This window comes from Lonchura striata, chromosome 12 (assembly GCF_050655825.1).
Source record: "Lonchura striata isolate lonStrDom1 chromosome 12, ASM5065582v1, whole genome shotgun sequence".
In the NCBI taxonomy this organism is placed as follows: domain Eukaryota; kingdom Metazoa; phylum Chordata; class Aves; order Passeriformes; family Estrildidae; genus Lonchura; species Lonchura striata.
The window spans coordinates 10146473-10170098 of record NC_140714.1 but is presented as its reverse complement, the minus strand read 5'-3'; the positions used below and the strand labels follow the sequence as shown (position 1 = coordinate 10170098).

General features: G+C 40.4%; 1 protein-coding gene across 8 annotated transcripts in view; it reads right to left on the bottom strand.

The window, feature by feature from the left end:
* The window catches only part of UROC1 (urocanate hydratase 1), a 39000-nt gene that overhangs the window by 10720 nt on the left and 4654 nt on the right, over positions 1–23626 (bottom strand). For 2 of the 8 annotated variants that reach the window (XR_002465557.3, XM_021531705.4), the window contains exons 2-14: positions 19694–19824; positions 17073–17166; positions 16571–16630; positions 13654–13782; positions 12930–12991; positions 11948–12014; positions 11235–11378; positions 7174–7262; positions 6648–6710; positions 6291–6470; positions 5686–5783; positions 5364–5436; positions 4146–4267 (exon numbers count right to left, since the gene is read on the bottom strand). Coding sequence is in view for 7 of the 8 variants with exons in the window: in XM_021531705.4 (XP_021387380.3) it covers positions 4146–4267; positions 5364–5436; positions 5686–5783; positions 6291–6470; positions 6648–6710; positions 7174–7262; positions 11235–11378; positions 11948–12014; positions 12930–12991; positions 13654–13782; positions 16571–16630; positions 17073–17166; positions 19694–19824 (1312 nt within the window). In the remaining variant the exon portion in view is untranslated. Of the gene's footprint in view, positions 1–4145; positions 4268–5363; positions 5437–5685; positions 5784–6290; positions 6471–6647; positions 6711–7173; positions 7263–11234; positions 11379–11947; positions 12015–12929; positions 12992–13653; positions 13783–16570; positions 16631–17072; positions 17167–19693; positions 19825–21065; positions 21303–21335; positions 22012–23535; positions 23614–23626 lie in introns of those variants that run through there. The other 6 variants (XM_085590476.1, XM_085590475.1, XM_085590474.1 and 3 more) reach the window with 6 other exon arrangements.

Genomic DNA, 23626 nt, shown 5'->3' with positions numbered 1-23626 from the left:
AAATTCTCAAAATCAGCTCTCAACACACACTTGAGGATAAGTTACACCAATGGACACCATATCTGGGATACAGATTTACAGCACAGCAGTTATTCTGTACAACGTGGTCCTTGGGTGTCTCTGTACCAAGATAAGAGTGAGATCTTTTATCCAACTAAGAGGTTTGTTGCCTCACACTTCTATGGAACAAAAACTGCACAGGAAAATTTATTATGCGGTGGTTACTTTATGCATTAATCCACCCTACACCTTGTTTAGATGCATATGTTACCTAAGAAGACAATTATATATAATATGCTATCATTCTCCAGGTCCTCTTTTCATTTATATCTGACTCATTCCATCTCAATCAGCCAAACTAAAAAGGAATAAGAATAAAGATATTTCAAGTGAGAGACAGTGAAATATGGCACATATCTATCAGATACATGGTGACTTCAGAACAATCAGCTGCCTCCAAAGGCACAGCACCATCTGTAGTGAGTGAGTCACAAAAGGGATAAGGGGTAAGTAATGGGACAGAAATATTGTTTTGCTGTCCTCATTCAGGAGGTTTTACAGCTCAGATGGGGCTACAGTGGCTGAAGAAGTTAATGTCTGTAAGCTCTTTCTCTGGGGCTAAGCTGTGTCACATTACCTTTCCCTGATAGTCACACTCTGCTACCTGGGCTCAGCTGGCCTGTGACAGCACAGTGACCTGCTCATGCACTGGACCTGCAAGGCAATCATCTCTGCAGATGCCAAATTACTCTCCAGCTCTCACCCCTTTTTATGGCAATTATAACATACAGACAACTTATGTTTCAAAGTCAAGCTGGAGAAACTGCACACTGCTAACTTGAAATTGTCCCTGAGAAGAGTGTTTGGACTACTGCTTCTGCACTAGGCAGTATGACAGCAGTTATGCAGGGTAAAACTGGAAAAAGGACAGAGGAAAGTGTTAAGAAGCTCACATTAAACCTATGTTAAAGACATTGTTTAAGGGAAATGAAAAATATGCTCATTCCTGCAGAGGCAGGCCTTCCATACCAAGAGCTTTAATGATCCTAAAGAGACCTGTCAGTGCTCGAGGGGCTGGCTTCAAGTGATAGCTTCTAAACTCTGCAATGAGGATTAACATGTCAGCACTTCACTTTGCAGGGAGTGAAAGATGAAACAGCTGCTAGTGCTGTCCTAATAGGATTGTGCTGCCACTCAGAAGCTTTAAGGAAGCAGCCTCTAGAAGGTAGTGGGCACTGTTCACATAGGTTACTATAGATGTAATGGGGGTTCATTGAAATATCTCTAAAAAACCCCAACAAAATAAAACCCAAACAACAGAGAATGGGTTCCTTTCTATTACTTTTATAAGCTATATCAGAAAACTCTTACCATATTTTACACTTCACAGTGCACAGACTTACAGAAAAGATCTTACAGAGGAAAAGATCTACAGAAGAGAAGCCAGATGAAAATACTGGCTACAAGGACCTATCTCAACACAGCACATCTGTCTCTTCCAGCCAGCTCAAATAAACAGTTGGATTTCATCAGTTATCCCTGGGTAAGTGAGGAATACTCCCTTTTATTTAGTCTTATTTCCAGCAACTAAAAAAATCTCACAATTTTTTTAGAAAGACTTTAACTTTAGAGCAACTCCATTATCTCATTTGCTAAACTCCTGCCTTCACCTTCCCATCCCAACAGGAATATGTTTTGAAGACAGACAAGCAACTGTATTACTTCTGGTATTTCATTGGCCCTTGTACACACCTAGGGTTTAAAATATACTGAAAAGCATTGTGTACCCAGAGAAATAGTTCCAAAGAACACAAACTGGCTTCCTTAGAGAGATTTACATTGTTATGCATCAGCTCAGCCTTCAAACTACCACAGAGGTCCTAAATCCAAGTTATACCCCAACCATCAGTGCTGCATCTCCTATGCAAAGGTCCTCTTAAAAGCTCAGGCAGCTTCGAAGTAGAAGCAGATAAGAAAATTACATAAATCTCACAAACTCTGAAAGAATTTCATCTCCACAAAAGAATGGTTAACAGTGGACTTCAGGCCAAGTTAAAAGTTTAAACTTGGAATACAACAGAGTTCAGCTTTGTGGGGTTTTCACTCAGTTTTTAGAACAGATTCTTTCATAAATTTCAAAGGTAGGCTCAGATTTCAGACATGTATGTGTGTAAGGCTATCCAGACCCTAAAATTTGGTCCAAACCTAGGTCTCATAGAAAGTGGACTACAACTGGATTATTCAAGTATATTTTTGCTTGAATGGCTACTTATTTTCTGATCAATTTCCATTTTTCTTTCCCTTTGAATCAAATTCCCATTTTCCTGTCAAATTTAACAAATATAACCAAATTTACCAACTATAGCCTCAAATAATAGCCTTGCCTTTAAATCTGTTTTCACCTGTTGGGATTTTTTAATGTAATTTTTTCATTTAAATTAAGAATATACAAGCAATGGATCAATGCTTTTTGTTTGTGCAAGAGTATATAAGAATATACAAGCAATGGATCAATGTTTTTTGTTTGTGCAAGAGACTTCTCTCCCCAGCTTTGCATTACATCTATATAAACATCCACATACTCCTGTACACAGAGTAACTGATTCATTTCCCAGTCTTGCAATGCAAACCATCCAAAGGTCATACAATGGTTCAGTCCTGAGAGAAGATTTCTGGAAGCTGCAGTACATGGCATAAAAATTACTGCAGATCTCTGAAGACAGATCCAGCAGTACAGAAATGGATTTCACCCTCCCTTCAATAAAGCCAAGCTACCAGGCTTAAAAACATGAAGTTTCAATACCCACAAAACAGAGCAGGCACTTCTGGGTTATTGCAATGTGCTGGTTTTGCATTAAACACAGCTCATGCTCCAGTGCTATTTCTTGAAAATTACTCCTAAGGAAAGATCAGGAGAATAAGAAAGAACCAAGGGCCTTGCAAGGTCAGATTCACTGTACCAATAATTCACCTCTTGGGAGGGAAAGGAGGCTGGACAGCAGCTTTATATCATAGGAAGACAACAGTAGTTTCATTCCAAATGAGAGACATCTGAGCAGGGTATATCCTTTCCAAAAATACCACCCAGGGTTCTTCCAGTGCTTAATTGTTCCTGAACAAACAGGAGAGCTTTCAAAATTTTCACACTTCTATTTGTATTTCAATGTCTCTCATGAAAAAAGCAACAAATATTTCAAAATTACAAGAGAAAAAATTATGATGCTCTTCTCAAAACATGGTTTGGGTTTCTGATCCATTTCCTTTTGATCTGAAGGAATGCCTCAGAATTCAAGGATTCTTTTGTTGATTCTGGAAAGCACAAATTTTGGCACTCAAAGCAGAAGAGCTGAGGACTTCAGTGCTTGGGGACAGTGACAAAACTTTGAGCCTGCTGTGTGGTAACTGCAAAGGTAGACAAAGAAGGGGAAAGGGGTAGGGCCTTCCTCTCCCTCCTGGGACACCAGGATTAATGTTTGCTGACACAAAATTAGCTTTGTCTCACTTCCCATTCATAAGCAGGGGATATCAGTAATAGCCCAGCTTCAGGGATGTGGAAGAGTGCAATTCCTAGATCCTAGAGTAGTACACAGAGCCATGCAGGTATTCCAAACTGGTTCCACCAGTCAGTAGAAATAGCTGTCAATCTATCAACAAATGACAAAAAAAATCTCAAAATTGTAATCACAAAAAAATGACACTGGATGGAGCACCACACCCAGGAAACCTGGGTTTCCTGTCACTGATCCCCTTGCTAACCTCTTGAAAGCCTCCCTAGAATTTCATGCCTCATTTACCTGTGAGGCAGGGGCAAAGCAATTTGACTCCTTAAATTAGTTTTGGAGACCTGATGGTGAAAGACACTGATTGCCTTAAAGTTTCAATGCAATAAAGTTTAAAAACACCTGTAACAACTAAAAAGACAGACTCTTAGCCAAAACTGCTTTGGGATCAACATGCATGGTGGTTTTATGTTTTACCTACAGGCTACACTCCTACTAGTTTAGGCAACAGCAAGACTTCCTGCTTACATGGAACCTGGAAGACCCAGATTTCCATGTTTTCAGCCAACACATTTCAACTCTGGGTTTCCTTTTCTCTCCAGAAGCCCCCAGGGATGATGCTGTGGGCATGGGACGATGCCTCACCTCCCTGGCGTATGGAGTCCTCCAGCACGGACATGGCAATGGAGTCAGTTGTAGCAAGGTCCTGTGGGTCACCTGAGGTACAAACCCAGCGGAATGGCCCAAATCCCAGGGAAAAAATGTCCCTGGGAAGAGAACATGTTTCATTAAGAGATAGTTGAAATTCTTTCCTTATTTATCCTGGCTGCTAGCAGTGCTTTTTCTTTCATTAGCTGAGGACGGAAGAATTTGAAACATTTTCAGTGCACTAATCTAAACAGCAGCATCAAGGACCATTAACGGAGAAATTAAACAGTGCTGTCTCATGCAGCCCTCCACTGGTATATTAAAGTATAGTCTGGCCAGAATTTTGATAGTCATGTTGGACAGTTCAATCAAGTGCATCATCAGATGAGTTGAAGCTTTTCTTCTGTTTCATCAAATATACTCTCCCTGCTGCCTGGTCTTTGTGTCCTTAACCCAGGCTAACCCTGAGTGCATCTACACTGTCAGACAAGGGCAGGTTCTGACCGAGTGCCTGAGTCCAGACTCATTTGCTGTCCACATTGTTTATGTACAATAGTGGGACACGCTTCACTTGAGGGCCGGAAGAAAAGATCTAATCTGGCTGGGGCCTTACTCTATGTTCAGGCTCTTATTCACATGGCATAGGCAAGCAAAGCATGAGTCAGATGAAAAATGAGTTATAAATCCAGTCCCTCAACAGATCTCCTGAGCTCAGCTGTTTCTACAAGCAGCATGTACAGTGTGGGTGAGAGGCATAGCTGGTGGCAGGGGCAGAAGAGTGCCCTGTTTCCATCATGCTTTTAACTTCAGGGCAAATATAAGGCTTGGATGATTTGGAATTGATCTCTACTGCTCTGAAGAGACGAGCCCTCAGCTTTTAGCACCTAGAAGTTAAATTGTCTCTAGTCATAGTTTGAGCCTGCGACCCAGCTCTTCTTGAGCAGAAATGCTTAAAAGAAAAAGTCATGCAAAGACAAAATGCAGCTACTCATGTGAAGGAGTGAAAAGTGTTGATTTGACAATGGCTAGCCTACACTAACTCTGGCATCACACTTGTGAGAGCCATTTTTCTACTGCTGTTTCCTCCTTTTGATCATTTGTCATAGCAGATCACTGTCAGTCTGTCAGTCTGCACTAAGCTCTGTAGTACTCTCCCTCTGAACAGAGGGAGTCACAAGGTACTTGACAGCATATTCCCAACTCTGCCCAACATACCCCATGATGTGCTGAACATAGGAAGGATATCGAAATTCTGTTTTATTTGCTCCTTTTTTTGCAACATCAGCACCTATAAAAGAATTTTAATAGTCAGTTACTTAATTGAGTAAAACTATAAAATGCAAAATCAGACTGCACACATGATCCTATGAAGGTTGTATGTCAGCCAGGGAGGGCCAGAGGTCTCAAATAACAAGCAAGAAAGAAGGACTAAAGATTAGAATTGCAGTGGCCACCCGTATCCTACTGAACATACACAGCAGGGAAGATGCATGCAGGATTGTTCTCATTTCCAACTGCAGCTCCAGGATCTACTCACCAGCTCTCTGAGCTTCCAAGAGAAAAGCATTGCCATAATCCCAGAAGAACATGCCCTTATCAGCTAGTTTGTTAATAGCAGCCACATGCCTCTTCAGACTGAAATAAAGAAGGAAACAATTATTCTTGATGAAATATGAAAAAGTATAATATCATTAACTAACCAAAGGTATGGGAGTAGGAGGAGACAGAGGGAATGGAAAGATCCCAGACAAATTCAGACATAAACCCACAAGACATCAACTGAGATGCTTTCAGTCCCTATAGCACCTGTTATCCCTAAATCCTTAAGTGATTTATAGTCATTGAGGAAATTTCACTAAACAGCAAAGAGGTGTCACTCACATCTTTCAGCCAAGCAACACAGTCAGCTCTGGGGATGGAAGCTGATAAAAAAAACCAGCTTGCACAAAACTGCAGAACAGTTTAAGTAGTTCACAAAGCAAGCAAAGAAAAAACCAAAAAACAGAACATTTCTGGCCTCTACCTTGGCCCAAACTGCCCAAATTACCCTTTCTTTCCAGTAGTGGACTATACGCCTTGACTGCATGGCTTGAAGAGCACCCAAACTCAAAGGTCAGGAAGATGAAAGATCAAAACCTTCACCTCTCTTGCACCAGCGTCCGGAACTTCCCTGGGCTGGAGGAGAGGAGCTGCTTTGCCTCCTCAAAGCCGAGCTGCACGGGGTAGTACCCCCCGTTGAAGGGGTTGTGGCAGGAGGTCTGGTCAGAGCCCAGGTCAGCCAGCAGCTCTCCTGTTGTGTCCAGCTCATGCACCAGCCTCTCCCTAGGCAGGACAGCAAATGAGCACAAGGGTGAAGATCTCCTTTCTGACAGCAGTTTTCATGGGCTTCTAGAGTAATGTACTCAGCACTCTATTTAAAGCCCCTTTCAAGTTTGGGAATTATTTCCCATTGACCAAAAAGCCAGAGCATTAACGGACTCATCCATTCATACTACTTACCACAGATCTACCACATTCCCATGGTAACCCAAACTGAGGGCAGTTTTATTCTTTCTTGCTTCTCTAGAAAATAATAAAAAGATTGGTTGAAGAATGCACTTCATTTTATCTTGAAATGTACAAATCACACGCAGAATCAAACTTAACAACAACAGAAAAAGCCTGTATGTTGTTTTCAACACTTATCTCTGAAACAGATCTTTCAACATTTACATAATTGTTAATCACTGAATTCCATGAAGCTTGAGTGATACTGCAAGTGTAATATTAGTTGTAATTGCTCCATGCATATTCATGAAACTAAATGAAGACATGTTTAACATATACATATGATGTGAAGTATTAGCAGTCACTAATAAAGACTGCTGCAGCTCGGGAAGTTGGATTCACATTCCAAAGCAGACCTGGAATGAGAAGAGGTGTCCCTCAGCCCCTCCTGTGTGCAGGCTACAATGGACAGTGCAGCAGGATGTGAGTGGAGGGTTGGGAAGCAGAGTTAAACTCACAGTCAGGTTACCAGCCCTACCTAAGGCGAGCAATGCAATGGTCCAGGTTGTTAGAGATTTCCATCAGCCATCCCTGCTTGTGACGTTTCAGAAGTGCTGCTTCATCAACCTAAGAGAAATAGCAGAGATCTTACAACTCCTGTTTCCCCCATGCAGTCATTTTAATCTTTAGTTTTGCAATTACCCTGCAGGAAAAAGTAACAAAAAGTAAAGGTAATAGCCCTATTATTACCTAGAGTTATACATATATATAGGAAAGATATAGATTATATATGTCTATAACTATTGCTCAAATGCTTATTTTTCACCTCTGGTTTTTTTAAGCTTTCTGTTCTCCTTTACTCCAGGCTCAAAGCAAGAAATATAATTTTTGATACATCACTCCCCAAAATATTTTATGAATCTAAATTTACCATTGAAATTGTATAAGAGGTAATATATTTCTGCAAAATTTAAGTATTCCTATTGTTTATTTTCATGATTATGCTAAAAGGCAAAATGTTTTGAATTTATTTTTAAAATCTGGCTATTTTTTGTGAAAATAATATTTTTTAATAGTTAAGAAACTGTTTTCATCGATCACTCAGAGAGACATTTCTGCCAGGCTGCCCAAGATGAAGCAATGGTTGGCAGAATAAAATTAACCCTCTCTTTTGTTCTTGGACTTCTGGTTGAAAACATCAACCAAATATGGAAAGAAAAGAGGGAAATATTTTCCTGTCCCAGCTGCCTAGGGCTACTGAAAAATAGCACAGAGGAAAACAAAACTATGTCTTTAATTCCCTCTTGCTTGAGCTTTGAAGCTCCAAGCAAGCTCAATCCCAAATCTGTACTCTCTTCTGGGCTCAGCTTCTGTGTGTGCCAGTGTGTACGTGCCTAAGAGACAGCTGGATAAAAATATAAATGGATGGACAAACGATGGAGGCTTTGGCACAAATTCCATCTCTATGGTCCAATGTACAAGCTTGCAGATCATTAATACATTTATAATGAGCTATCAGTGGCATAAGGCAAGAGGCAAAATTAATTTGAACCCATATTCTGTGGTAGCAACAGATTTAAACCCCCCACAGTGATGTGTGCGCATGAAAACGCATAACCTGAGTATCTCAAAGTAATTAATTAAGCATTTTTTTACTTCTCTATAATCTTGCCCCATCATTTTAATTCTTTCTCATTAAGAAGGTATTTATATGTAAATTAAATACATTCAGTATTCAGGAGTTGCTTGAACACCAGGAAACCTTTTCTTTCCCAATTATTCTTAGGATGGGACACCATCCATCATTTTCCACATCGTAATGAAGACTATCCTTCCCAAACCCCAGATTATGATAATAACAGTGTCATTGCCAATGGAATTATTCAATAAAGTCAGGTGCCATGGGGGACAGCTTCTTCTGAGCTATGTAAATCAGCACAGGAGGAAAAATATTAAGTGGTCTGTATGAATTACAGGAATTGGGTTCATTTAAATCCCCACATAACATAGATCAGATCTATTTAAATGCCACCACATCCTACATATTTTACTGTAACTCCCTCTGACATTCCTAGTCTTTCACAGACTTGCTGGATCAAGAAAACTAGCTTCATTTGAACCACACTTTCAAAAATATGCTCATTTTTGGATCAGCATCTCAGTAATTTTAAAAATTGCATAAAGAGGATGAGCTAATGTTGCCTCCAGTGTAATCCCAGAGAGCCCAGTGCAGCTCAGAGGAGATGTCTGTCCCTCCACACAATTATTTCATAAAATTACAATCAGCTTCCTGTCAAACAGGAGAAGTAAAATACTTGCAGCACTAATCCCTTCTGTCGAAGCTTCGGAAGCACTGGCTGACAAAATGATCTCTTGCACAATTCAATGTCATTTGCATAAATAGTTCCTTAAATAAATAATATGTACATATATATTGCTATCCACATGTGCTCCTGAGACTCATTTCCGACAAGGATCATCTCACAGGAGATAAAAACCAGGCAATATTCAGTCTCCTGAACAAAATCATCTGCAGCCATAGAGATGAAAAGGACAAAGGATGTCTGTGAATGGCATTCACTGAAATCTTGCCTTTGTATTGCAGCTTTTCAAAGACCATGATGATGGGAGTCTGAATAAAGAGAATTTATTTGTTAATAATTTATTCAATAGTGAATTGAATGAATTTATTTCATCTGCAGGGACTACCTCATGAGATCTCAAATACATGCAAAACCCACGTGCTAACAGAACCATCTTTGCCCCATTATTGTAAAGCTGCTAAAGCCCAGGCCTTCCATGAAAGACCTGAGGCAGGCAGAGCAGCCAGGAGTGCTGCACATGACGTGGACAGTCTCACCCACCATGTTTTGAAGTTTAATTGTAACTAAAATGGGTAAGACTGTGATATTCTCATTCTTTACACTGTGGTGTTACATGCCCACAGCAGAGGTTTCCCAGGTATCTATAAATGACTTTAGCTGAGAAAGCCAAGCTCCCACTCCAGTCAGCTCTGACTGAGGCTTAGTTCTCAAAAATCACTTCTGTGCAGTAACAAGAGCCCATCACCTGCACATCTGCAGAAGAACTAAATGCATTTTGGTCAGTCTTGGATCTGCTCATCCAAGAAAGTTTCTCCAGTGTTTTGAAAGCAGAGCCAGTCATGAGGAAAGAAATTCATGGAGTTTAATGTTTCTACATAGTCAATATCACTAAATGTGAGGTGAGTGCTGGAAGTGACAACAGGTCCCCAGGCAGGTGCAAAGGAGAGCCACTTTATTCCAAAAACCTGGCCTTTTAAAGCCATTAGCCAGCTATCAGTTACATACTTTTAATCATAACTAACATAATTCAACCGACCACCACACACCATGATGGTTACATAACTTTTCTACCCTTAATTCTTCTGAGCCTCTTTCCCACAGTCCTTTTCTTACTCAGCTGAAGTAACAGGCCTGAGCCATGGTTTTACAAGGCCTCTCTTTTATAAAGCCTTACTTATTTGTGACAGCTAGAGACCATCACTACCATTTTCACAGAATTGCAGAGCAACAATCTCTCCTAGAAATTGTTGCAGTGCTTGTGCACTCCTCTTTCCATCTGGCTGCTAGAACAGAATCCTATGATAAGCATAAGAGCTGAGAAGGGCAGGCATTGGGAGAACTTAGTGCACCTTTTTATGTGAAAATGTATTTCAGTCAAAACATGCAGGCATATATACTTTACCAAATGATGATATTCATGTTCTATATTAGCTAATACTTAAGGATCTGTGGATCCTATCACCAACTGTTTTAACTGCATGGGCATTAGTTGCCTTCCGTTCACAAATCATTATTAGATTTTCTTTGTTTATGAGAAGAAATAATGGATATTTTAGCATATTGGGAACAGAGACAATTTCCACAGTATGAAAGACTCTCTATGAAGATATGCTGTGGGAGAGCTTTGGGAACAGGGAAAATGGTGCTACAGGACTTCTCCCACATCAGCATTTTCTCTCACCTTCATTGCCTAAAAACTGGGATTCTCATAAGTGCTTGTGATTAACCTCAGAAGCCAACTTAAAAAGTCCCACTGACTTCAAGGAATCACAACATCAAGCAACTTCATTAGTACCATTGAAGAGTGAACAATGCCAGCATTTTTAATGGGTACTTCCTATTGCATCTGCACCAAAGGGTGCTGGGAGCTTTAAAGGTTAATCAAAGTTAAATAACATAACTAACACATTCTTAACATAGACTACTTTTGGCAAAAGAGAATCCAGTTCTCATGGGAATTGTCTGTGGAGATTACTCTTTTTCACACATGAAATGAGGATAGTTCAAACACTGGGAATGGCTCATCTGACAGCATCATTCTGCATCGTTTGTGAAGCAATTATAAGTCATAATATCTTTGCAGTCTGATCCAATGAGTGACTGTAGAGTGGAATAGCAGTGAAAACTGCAGCAATGGAAAAAAAGAGACGTATCTTAGAAAAGAGTATATTTTCTGAGTTTGGTTTGTCAGGGTTCCTTGAGGAACCTGTCAGATCAGAAGAATGGGGGCTCTGACTCGGATGGGAAGAGAGAAGGGCAGTGGCAGTGCTCTCACCTCTGCAATGACCCCCACACAGCCAGCGATGACTGCAGCCTTGGCCTGGGCCCCGCTCATCCCTCCGAGGCCAGAAGTGACAAACACCTTCCCAGACAGCTCCTCCGCCCTCAGGTACCGGCGGCCTGCGTTGAGCACCGTCAGCTGCACACAACAAACACGGCATCACCAGCAGCCATTCCCACCGGAGTCCTGAAATTTAAACATCTTCCGTCCTTTAGCAAGCAGACTTTGAAACTCTGGGGTCATCAGCACCATGAAACACTTTAATCCTTGAAGAAGGAAATATGTTTCAAAATGATGTTGTGAAACCATCTGTCCTCATTATGCTTGTTCCTCTCACTAGGAAATAGAATAATCAGTGGTTCCCAACATGATGTTCTTGCAATAGAGAGATGTTTGGGTAGCTGCAAAGGACAGCTAAGGAAAACATCCAAGAAAATGTTTTTGTATAACACATTTGGTCAATTCATACTTCCCATATTGTAGCTGAATACGAACTCAGACTGAAACCTTGATTGCAAATCCCTTAAATTCTGTGCTCTGGATAAGACATATCTATGTGTAAATACATTAATTTTTTATGGAGTGGGCAATGAGAATTTCTTTAGTAGCCAGAAGTTTTTTTCAAAGCAATCCAACCCACTCCCATAGCCAGCCACCATGGGAGAAATTCTCCTCCAGCAGGTGCAGAGCTCTTCCCATGTCCTTACCACAGTGCCATGGACAATTCCCTGGGGCCCGATGTAGCAGTAGCTGCCTGCAGTCATCTGACCATACCTGGAGACAGAAGGAGCACAGTGACACCTCACATTGCTCAGGATGGAGGTGCACTTGGCTCGTCCGCTTGCGTTTCCGATACAACAAAACTCCTCTGTGCTTCAATTTGTTGTTAAAGATCTGCTGTTACCAAATTCTCAATTTAAGAGTTTTACCATTAGCAACGCAGCAACATATTTTTGGAGGAGTGTTTAGCTCATTAAATAAAGTTCAAAAATAAGTGGATCAAAACCTGAGTGTAAATTTGTCTTGGCATTTAGCTCAGTGACTGGGACCAAAGGACATGCTTTTTCACCTCACTGGAATCTGTGTTATTGGGTTTCAGTGCACTCCTGCCTCTCAGACACAGGGCCACTTTGGAAGCTTTTAACCCAGAATGGTTGACCACATTCACACTAAATTCCCAGAGAAGTGGGATGGCACTTCAGCTGTTCTAATTTATTCTCTCCTTGGTACACAAAAGAATGATGATCTTGTGCTCATCAACAATAGAAGAGTATGTAAAAATCATTAAAAAAGGATCACTTCCTACTTCAAAGTTTCTTTTAGCGTGAAAGAATGTTTTATAACTTGTATTTTCCATAAGCTGCCAAACAACCACTGAAAATTAGAACTAGCAAGTGCTTTAAGTGGGTTATGATTAAGGCTTTAGGCTATTGTTCAGCAAAGCCTCACACATAAACCTTATATTAATTCCTAACAGACCTCAATTACATCTTTATATATGTGGCTGAACATAATTCAAACTCTGAAGTAATTCCATTTAAGTGTGCATTAATGCTTTGCAGCATCAGTATTTCATGCAGCACGTTTGAAATGCATCTGCGTTAGAAATTTTAACCAGTTACTTCTTGATGTCTGAATTGTATTTTATTCAAGTAATTGATATATTTTAATAGAGAGCTATCTTCTTACATTGTTACACCCAAAGCAAACATCTTCTCATATTCATCTCTGGAGGAATAGTTGGGAATAACCTAAAAAAACAACCAAAATAAAATCCACATAAGCAAATTAGAGATTTAAGGAGATTTTTTTTAAACTGCCTATATTTCTTTAACTATTTTTGTAACTATTACATACACAGAAAAGCAGTAGAAACAGGAGGAGAAATCCAGGTGCTTTATTTCATGTATTGTAGTATTAGAAAAAAAGATGTCCAGTCTTCCTGGCACTGTGACTGCCACACAAGTTTTAAGGAGAGCAGTTCCCCAGCCACAAAACTAACCTGCAGGGGAATGGGTATTGAATGGCTCAAAAGACTGGCAATTATCTCCACTTGGCCACCTTGCCTTCCAAGCAAAGCAGTCCAGAGCCTCTGATTAATAATCATGTTTGCTTACTGAGGGCTTTTAAATCTTCCAGAGTGAACCTCGATGAACTGTTTGGGGCAAGGAAGTGTCTCAGACTTGGTAAGAACAGAGGTTTTCTAATAAGGAGAAGGTTGTTCCCTCCATCACTGCAGATCAGAGCACATGAGGTGACAGCAGCTGTGCTGGAAAAAAAGCTGCAGAATTTGGACCCCAGATTCTCCTGTGTGTTGCAGTAAATTCAGACAGTATAAATGATATTTTAACTCAGCCAACACTAGAAAATGAAAGAGAATAGGAGGGAAAAAAAGACAAGATCTAATACCTACCATGCCATTGGTAATGATTAACCGAGGAGCGCGCTGGGGGCTGGGGAAGAGCCCCAGGGGATGCCCACTGTACATCACCAGTGTTTGCTCTTCTGTCATCTCTGACAAATATTGCATTGCCAGCCAGAACTGGAATGAAAGCAAGGAAAAGAGGGACTTTTTCTACATCTAACATTTCCTGATTTTTTGTGAAGCTGCTCATCTTGGAGAATGAAGGCAACTATACAGATAACAAGGTGCATTCACATATGGAATAACAGAGCTCTCAACACATCCTTGCTTTCAATAAAGCCCTTTAAGAGATATCACTCACCAGGAAACACAAATCATCAACTAACAAAAGTCTGAATAAGTTCCAGAATAATTTCTCCAGTACAAACCCCAGATATCCCTCACTTTTAAAGCCATTCTAATTTTATCTTGAGATTAACCACTTGTATTTGGCACTTTTCTGGCAATCCTTCCAAAGCCAAACTGCAAAATTTTCCCTATAGAAGTGATTAAACACTCATGCTTATTGTTGATCCTAATCTGAAATTCAGCATTTTCTAGTGCAATAAATGGTTTTTATAATTTGCACTTCAAAATGAAATAGCTTTTCTTCTCAAGGGGGAAAAAAAACAGTTTTCATTGTAGACACAGAAGAAAATCTTTGATGCATCTTGGAGTACTCAGATATATTTTAGCTTTGTCTGCATAATTCAATAGTTACTCTTGATTAATGCCAAAATGCACACTTTGACCATCTAGAGTAACTTTAACTGTAATCCATCACTGTCTATGACAAAGCCCCTTAAACTACACAGGACTTCTAGTATGTGTCAGTTGGGCCTGTGAGAAAGTTCCCCATGCAATATTGGAATTCAACAATTTACTTGAAACTAGAGTTTCTGTAGGGACACAGACAAAATTTCAAGGAGAAACCCCACCCAGAATTGCTGATCAAAGAGGCAGCAGAATCAGTGACAAATAAACAGGCATTTAAGCTCTGAGGCTGTGGTCTGAATTAAAAATGGTTAAGATTTGAAGCCAGTCCCTTCTAACACAGCCAATTCCCCAAGCTGCAAATTCAATTGAACTGAAAAGAGTTAGTCAAGTTACTGCCTTGTTTTTTATAATTTGGTTTATGAAAAATGTTGAATAATTGAGTTCATGTCATAGGACAGAACAGGAGCTGAGCTCTCAACTCCCTAGCAGCCTGGGGAAAACATCCTAATAAAACAAGAAGTTGTAACATAAATAGGTCTTTTGGCATTGGAAGACATAACTAGTAAGGATAAAGACCTGTAAAGTTAGCTCTGGATATAGTTCCTTCATTTGAAATTATCCAGAAGAAAGCACAGGTCTGCATGGATGATATAAACCAAACCAAACCTTTTTACTGTGAGTTTTGCAATGCTAAAATTTTAATTTTTTTTAATGCTGTTTTCAAGCTACAAACAGAATAAAATGTTCTGTGGCAACTGAATCATTCATGTGATTGCTATTCTAAGTAAACAAAAAGGTTTTGTTTGCTCTGCTGTGAAGTTTGGATTGAGAACAAGAGAAAAGAATATTGCTGACTTTGGCAGCACTTCTACCTCACCTTACAGCCCAGAATTTGCCTAAGGATTGTCAGACCAATAAAGGCCAATATATAAACTTCTGGCACTGCTCCCCTCAGAAATGCTGTAACACTTATAGGTAAGAGGCAATAGTTAACTGGCATTTATTAATTAATGCACAGAATAAAGAAATGTGAGCATTGCCATGGTAGCTCTCTTTGAAAATAAAAAAGGCAGATCAGTTTTGACTCAAAATCTACCTAAGGCTTCCATTTAACTTCTAGATTAAATTTATCAGATTAGGAAACTGAAACATGAATTTTCTTTTAATCACAAATGAGAAATCCCAGACTGGAGAGAAATCCCAGGTCACTCAGTCCCATGCTACAGTGAGGAATTCATTCCTCTCCCCCAGCTAGGAACTTCATTCACACATTAGTTTTGCTTGGACTCTTTAATAATCAAGAGGCCAGATTTAGATAAAGCCACAACAAGGTGCAAATGTGATTCTTTATGACAGAAGCTGGTTCCTTAGGTCAGCTTTTGTCAATTCCAGTCAGAATTCAAGATCTCCCCAGCCTTCAGGAGTGTTGCTGCTATCCAGGGGGATGGAGGTTCCTACCTGTGCTGATTCTGACCTGCACTGCAAACAGAATTCTAAATATATTGATGATTCCAAAGTTCTCCTGAAAATGTTTCCCACATGCATTTTGCAACACTTAGAATAAAGTGAGTATATTTATTGACTTTTTTTAATAGAAGAGAACAGAGATTATACAAACACAATTTAAAACATTCTGATTTTAGAGAGCGTTTTAACCACCTGCCATTGTTCTTGGAAGGTAAAAGCTAATATGCATAGTAAAGTGCAGCATGAACTGACCAACTAGCACAAATGTTAATAGCTGATCTGATTTACTTGGAAAAATGATTCAGAATTGCACATTCTTCAATCAAAGCCTTTTTTTATTCCACTTCTTGTGAAAAATGTTGCAAAAATACCACAAACAAATAGAGGATAGACTTTTTTGTTTCCTAGATTTAGACTGTAAGATTATCTGTGCTAAATACTCAGGTCCATACATATGCATCAAAGAAAGACAAAGAACTGGCCTTTTATCATCCTACACAGCTTGGTGTGTCTATGGTGTCATGTTTAGATTTCTGTTGGGCTGTCTGTGCTCTCTTTACTAAATAAAGCTCTTTCCATCTACACAGGTCATAACTGAGCATTCCCCTATCCAAACAGGATGTTTTGGAGTATTTTAAGGCAATAACTGCCAAGAATTATCCCAAACTGCCTAAGCAGAATGTGTGTGGGGGAGGGTGAAACTGGCTGTGTGAAGCAAATTGCAAACCCAGCAATGTCCTACCTGTGCCCAGTTGCTGAAGACCTGCCCATTTCCTCCATAAGTGACGAGCTCCTGAGGAAACTAAAAAAGGCAATTCAACATAAAGGCAAGCACTTTTCTCAAACCTTTTACTGTATCTCTGCGCTATTTTTGCCATCTCAGTCATAAATCTTTTCTAGAGATTATTGCATCAAAACTCTGTTCTTGAAATTAGGAAGTAGCATTGTAAAAGCAGTAAGTTAATAACAAAAAAAATTATTTTTCAAAATTAAGTGGTTGTTACTGTAGCACTGTCACTGGGATGAGTTTCCAAAGACACAGGAAGCATCAGCAGTAATTTTTCAACATAAATTGTAAAAGCAATGTACCAAGAGCTGAGCTCTATGTCTCAGGCAGTGACCAAGCTCCTGTATACAGTGCCTGTATGTCTAAATTTTTCAGTGTTTATGTGAGAACACATACAGGAAATATTTTGCCAACTTGCTGCTGCCTGTGAATCCAAATTCCTTTTACTGTACCTTACCTGAGCCACAGAGGGATCCAGATTATTCATGATCATCAGCATGATGGCAGCAGCTGATTTGGTCTTGCAAGGGTATTCTCCTATGGGGTAGGCTCTGAAAGGGTAGGCACAAAAATTGAGAAGAAACACTCCAGCTCACAAGAGCAACCAGAACAACACACCCCACTCAAATATCTCTGCATGCCAAGGATACTCAAATTTGTCTGGGTTGCAGGCTTTTATTCAGGGGGGAAGCGTAAAGAATAAAAAAAAGCCCAGATCTGAAGTTACATATCTACCTAAAAGGCAAATTGGGTTTTAACTAGTATCAGAACTAAGCAAAAACAAAAAATTGCATTTGGCTTATCTTTGCTGAATTATTCAATCACAATTGATAAATGTGGTGGCCAAGAACTGTCATTCCTTTTAACTCATTTTTTTCAGGGAGTGGTGGAAGTGGCCTCTGCAGCAGTTGCCAGGCCAAGCAGCATCACTGGAAGCTGCCTTCAGACTCATCCACCCTTGCTATTTAAGGTTGTATCTAAGAAAAAAAACACTCAGCTTAAGTTTCAGACTCCAAGAAACTCTCAAAAACTGGACTAGTTAGGAGCAATATGGACCTTTCCACTAAAATTCACTCCATGCACAAGCTGAGAGGTGAGGCATAGGAAACAGGCTCAAATTTATCCCAGCTCAGGTGGCCTGGCACTGATGTCCTTAATGCCACCTGCTGTGATCATCTCATTGTGATCATCTTCACCATCTGTTTGTGTATCAAATTGCTCTAAAACTTCTACTCTTGGATTTATACTGTAGCTGTAGGGCAGGGACAGTTCCTTTGCTGTGTCTGCACAGGTTTTAGTACAATTGTGCTGAGGTCTCTAAGGTGTGACACCTGAAGGAAGCAGAACCACTGATCAAGAGTTTTAGTCCTTCCTCTTCTGTGAGAACACCACCATTACCAAGGCTGAAAATTTCTAAAGAGGGACAGGATCTTTTGGCACGGTTTCTGAATGATATTCCTTTTATTGGACCTTAGCTCTTCAATGGCTGGACACCTGCTTTGTGCAGGGAAAGTTACCCTGAAAAGGTCAGGCTGAAGTGTGCCAACAACAAAAAAATAATTGGACGTCTACTGTCCAGCTCATGAGCCAAGATCTGGAATGCATAATCCACAGATTCAGGAAATGGGCTCCTTCCATGATCCCATGCACTTATCCTGACTTTTTACATCAGGATACTAACACAAATGCCTTGTAGTCATTGCCAAACCAGGAGGGAAAGCCTTTGAGTTTTTCCACAATGCTTTTTTTATTAGGCATTTCTGCTGTTCTAAACTTGATAAAATAGTATTTCTGTGGAAAGATACCAATTCATCAAGAGAAGATATTTACACATAATATTGCTCGGAACATAAGAAACCAAACATCCAGGTATAAGTTCAGTGCTCTGGCATAGGAACATTACTTAAATGGAGCTATGCTCCCTGGGACATACAAAACAATAATCAAATACTCTCAGACTACAGAGATCAAAAGGCATTTTCTCATTGTGAGACTGCAACAACCTATTAGAAAATGATCAGTGGAATGACTACAAAATAAAAAATACTTGAAGCTGTCAAAGAATCACTGATGCCAGTGATGGAAACAAGCTGCTGGACCATCTCATACAAGCCTACTTGGAAGGTGTGACCATCTCTAGTTTAGTCCAGGGTCCTCTGAAGTCTAGCTCTGCAAAACCTCTCAGATAGTCTTCCATTTCTCCACTCCTTAGCTGAATTCTGCAAGAGCTGACCCCAAGCTGATATGAACAGCATAGAAATATGGTTGTCTGTGGAAATCAGTGTGCTTTCTATTGCTTTATTCAGATTTCTCTATGGACATTAACCAGACCCCTGCTGATGCAAAAAGGAATCAATCAGTCTAAAAAAGCAGCTAGCCCTTGGCAGCCCTCACCAAATCTGTTCTGCTTCACAAACATTAGACCCAGCAGCCCTAGAATGAAGTGATGGTCCAAGACCAACAGGCACAGCTTATTACACACCAGGGTCACACTAAGGTTCCAGTGAAAAAAATGTACTGCCTTACTTTTGAAGCCCAGAGAGCTTCCTCTGTTCTGAGAGCACGCTCAACCAACCACCCACTCACCTGCTCTTACTTCTTGGTTCAGCTGGGACTTGACTTGCACCAGCTCAGAACTATTACAAGTTTCCTGTCAAGGTTGTCAGTGGAGGTCTCTGAGGAATGACTGGCCCCTGGAAACCAAACCCTGCCATGGGGCAGAGTGTTTGGGATCCCTGTGTGTGACACAGCCTGGCTCAGTCCTTTGCCCGTGTGGACTGAGCTTTCTAGCAGTGAGACTGCCCAGGCCCACCACAGCCTATCCAGAAGGGAACACTCTTCTTCCCTCCCAGCCCCATGGAGCATCCCAAAACACACAGCAACCCTCCCTGGAAATGAAATCACTGCAATGCACAGAACCTCCAAATTACCAGATGATGAGCTTCATTGATATGTTATGAAAACTTCTACAAGAGGTAAACAAGGACACAGCAATGCCACTCTTTAAAGGTCAGTTCCACAGGTGACAGCTGGCAAGCAAATGGCAGCTGAATACAACATGAACCATCCAGTCCTCACCTCATCTCAATATCTGGGCAGAATCTGTACATATAGATGTGGCCATACAGCCTCAGTTCTTCAGCAAATTCCAGCGCCAGCTTCTTTTGGATTTCAGGTGGGAAATAACGCAAGGCATTGCGCAGAGCCAGCTGCCAAAAAAAACCACACACACACAAAAGTAAACAAGAGAGAAAAAACAAGGTACAAGAGAAAGGGAGGTAAGTGGGTGGCCCTGAACTTTAACCAGACTCAGCTGGAAGCCTGCCTAAGCTGTCAGAAGGACAGTGCAATTCAAAAAGCTCACACCAGGGGAGCTTCATTCCTGCTGCCCTGTCAAAGTGTTTCTACCTGCATCTTTCCTTGTAGGTTCACTTAGAGTAAACATGCAACCATCCCCTTCCAACCTGCCTCCCCAAATCTGCACGGAGACACCTTGAAGATTTGGTAAGTAGTGCTCAATCTTATCAATATCAGACAAAGTTGAATTCTCTCTTGCAGTCCTGGGGGCACTGAACTACCAAGAAAACATTGTTCAGAAATCATTAAAACTATGTCCATAAACTCCAAGACACTGAAGATCCTACAGTACTTTTCATTCGAAACAGGACCTTGGCCCAGTTATGTGACATTCTCCCAGATGAAGATGTTCATGGGCTAAGTTTTATTGCAGATTCACTGCATTTAGCATCCTAATGCATTGCAGAGGGTGTTGGTTTACATTATTTTATTGATGTTACATGTATCACTTCCAAATTAGATGAAGTGATTACTAGGCACTCAGCTAAATTCTGCAGATGATACTACGTGGCTTACACTCCCTATTGCCTTCAAAGACATTAGCCATGGTTTGCAAAGTACAATATGTCCTTTTGGATGAAAGAACCCATAAATAAATCACTATCTTTAGTAACAGCCTGTTAAGGCATGTCTCTGTATTCTGCATTTCATTTGATTAAAACCATAATGAGAACAAAGATTTTGTCATCTTTAAATAGACAGTTTCATGCAAAGATCTTATAAGTTCCCTGACAAATGGCAACACCATCCAAAATACTTTTAGATGAAAACATTCACAAATCATATGGAATTTCATATCTTCCTTTGGCTGATTTTTCAATGGCTGGGGAAAAGATAGAAAGGGATCAAGTTTGCTTCTGAATCTGGTAACAGCTGAGTTTTTGAGAGGGCTGAGTAGAGATTTTGACTCCTGCAGGAGTCAGTTGTGGAAGCAAGTGCCTCCTGGAGGGGGTGAAGGGTGGGCTGTAGTGAAGATATCCAGAGAAAAGGCATCTAGAAACATCCAGTGTAATTATCATCCCCAACCACCCTGGTAAGCAGTGCTGAAAAGCTCCACAAAACCCCAGCTCAGCAACAAAACTCCTTATTCAACCTGTCCTTGGTCTGGCTGTGATGGTTGGAGCTTCAGCCACTTCCTCTGAGCACTCTGGTCTCACATCCCTTGGAGCAAAAGGAACAATAAAACCAAAATATCTCATAGTAAGAGAGGTTTTTGTTGGCACACTTGCTCCTGAGCAGGCACACAGCTTCGAGGTCAGTGAGGCTGTGCTGATTTACACCACCTGAGGATCAGACCAGTAAAAGCCTACAAATTAGAATTGCCATTCCACACAGAGAATAAGGAGGGGAAAAACCCAATTACCAGATGAGAAAATGCAAATTCCATCTTCTAATACCACTTCATTCTTCTCCAGTTATATAAGCAGTCATTTTTCAAGGGCATGCTATTAATAAACACAAAAATCCCACCTATAGCCACACAATGACAAAACACACAGGGATTTCCAAAGTCAGTCTCAGAGGTGAGCAGCCACCACAAGAGGTTCTAGAAACGAGAAATTTCTAAAGCAAAAAATAAAACCACGTGCACCCCCAGAAACAACAAAACACTGGTATTTTGGCTGCCTTTGAGAATTACAGAGAATTATAAGGCTTCCATTGTGGCAAGGATCACCCACAGTCTTTGATCAATATATTATTTGCATTAAAATGAAACTGATGGGCAAATATTTTTCTCCATCATTTAATTCAAGCAAGAAAAATCTGGTTTGATTTTCAAATAAATTCACATAGACTGAGCCTCTATCCTATTAATGTTACACATTATCAGAAGCCTGAATTTTTATGATGCATACATTAATGAAACATGAACTTGAATGTTACATGAAACGTGGGAAAGGCACCTTGCACAGACAATAGAGGTCTTATAAAAGAGGATTAAGTGTATGGCTTGTTTAGTTGAATGGAATAAAGGTGATATTTGATTGCAGTCTCACCACAGGATAAATGTCAAAGCAGGAAGAAGTTTCAGGGAAATGCTGGAAAAGGAATAAATAGGTGTGAATTACCTGTAAAAACTCTAGTCTTGAAATTAGAAGAATTTAAAGATATTGTGAAGCAATCTCTCAATAAAAGAGCCAGGGTGCTCAAAATTGCTTAGATGAAGCCTGACTGCTTTATGAAACAGCAATGGCCATGTGCATTGGGAAAAATTTTACATATTCATTATTGAGAAATAAACTGAATAATCTGAGGAAGACACTCAAGGAGAAAATTCAAACAGGCTGATCATTATGCTTTTGTGGGAAGACAATATATTTCATTAGATCACCATAAAAATAATTATCCTAGCCTTTTAGAAGGATTTATTTACCTCTGACACATTGTATCCTGAATATTTTTTTTTATTTGATATTTAGGTGTTCCTCCTTTTCATAACTTCTATTGACAGAAGCTTAAGCTGCACACGCTCAGTACCTCTGAAAAAGCAGGTCCAGAGTTCACTGGTGTCTTAAAAATATTATTTGCAGTTATAATCCCGTGTTTCATAGGCTGCTTTAAAAAACTATCTGCTCTGAATTTGCTAAGTTACTGATTTAATTCAACACAGTGCAATAAAAGAAAATGAAAAGTCTTCCTCTTAAATATGCCAGCTGCATCCAACATTTGGTTCTTGTGTTTAACCTCTAATCACTATTAGGGTGTCTTATTTTATATACTCCCCAGAATTTTTACATTATAACAGGATTCTACTGCTATTTAATCAAGATTTAGACCTCTCAATGCTAAAATATAATCAAGAGAGCCCATGTAATCCAATCAATCAGCTGTAAATTTCTTTTCTGGGGCATTCTCTTGAGAAATCAAGTAAACCAGCCTGTTTGTTAATTGGTGTTTGTTGAAGAGCCAGAAGGAAGCCTCTTCATGAGGAATGTCATTCATTTCCATTTTCTGAGGTGGATCATCAGGACTTCCAATTGAAGCCCCTTGAGACACTCAAGCATTAAGGGCTGCAGTCCCTGCTTACTGAGGGAAAGGGAAGCACAAGGAGAGGAAGAGACTGGTTTAACTCTACAATTTCCTTCTCAGTTCTGCCCCTTTGCCAGTGGAGATGGTGCTTCCCTCCCACCTGTGACCTTCTGCCTGATGACAGCCAGACCCAGGGCCTCGGTGGCTCTCTAAGCAGCAAGTGGGATTGTTTCTTTTACCCCTCTACCAGATAGATCCCAGTTTCAGTCAGCTCAGCTGGGAAGTAAATATGGAGATTTCTTACTGGTCATTGCCATGGATGGATGCAGTGAAAGTTTAACCAAGTCCTTTACCATCCAGATGTCCCAAAACGGGACAGCCTTCCCAAACCACATATAAACTTTTTGAAGTAGCCTCAGTTCTGGATGTGCAAAGAAATCATGAAGGTCAAACATTCCATTTCTTCACCAGAAGGCTGAATGAGTTTTCAGGCTCTGGTTTTCAGCTCCTCATCCTGAGATGTGCCCAAGCAGGAGGCTCCAGCTGCTCCCTAAGGAACAGGGAGACAAGCAGAGCCAGGGCAGGCACCTCACCTGGCAGGCTCCAGCCTTGTGCTACTGAGGGAGGAGATGAGAGCAGCCCAGGAATGGCAGCCAGGTTCCCCCAGCAGTCCTGGTCATCAGG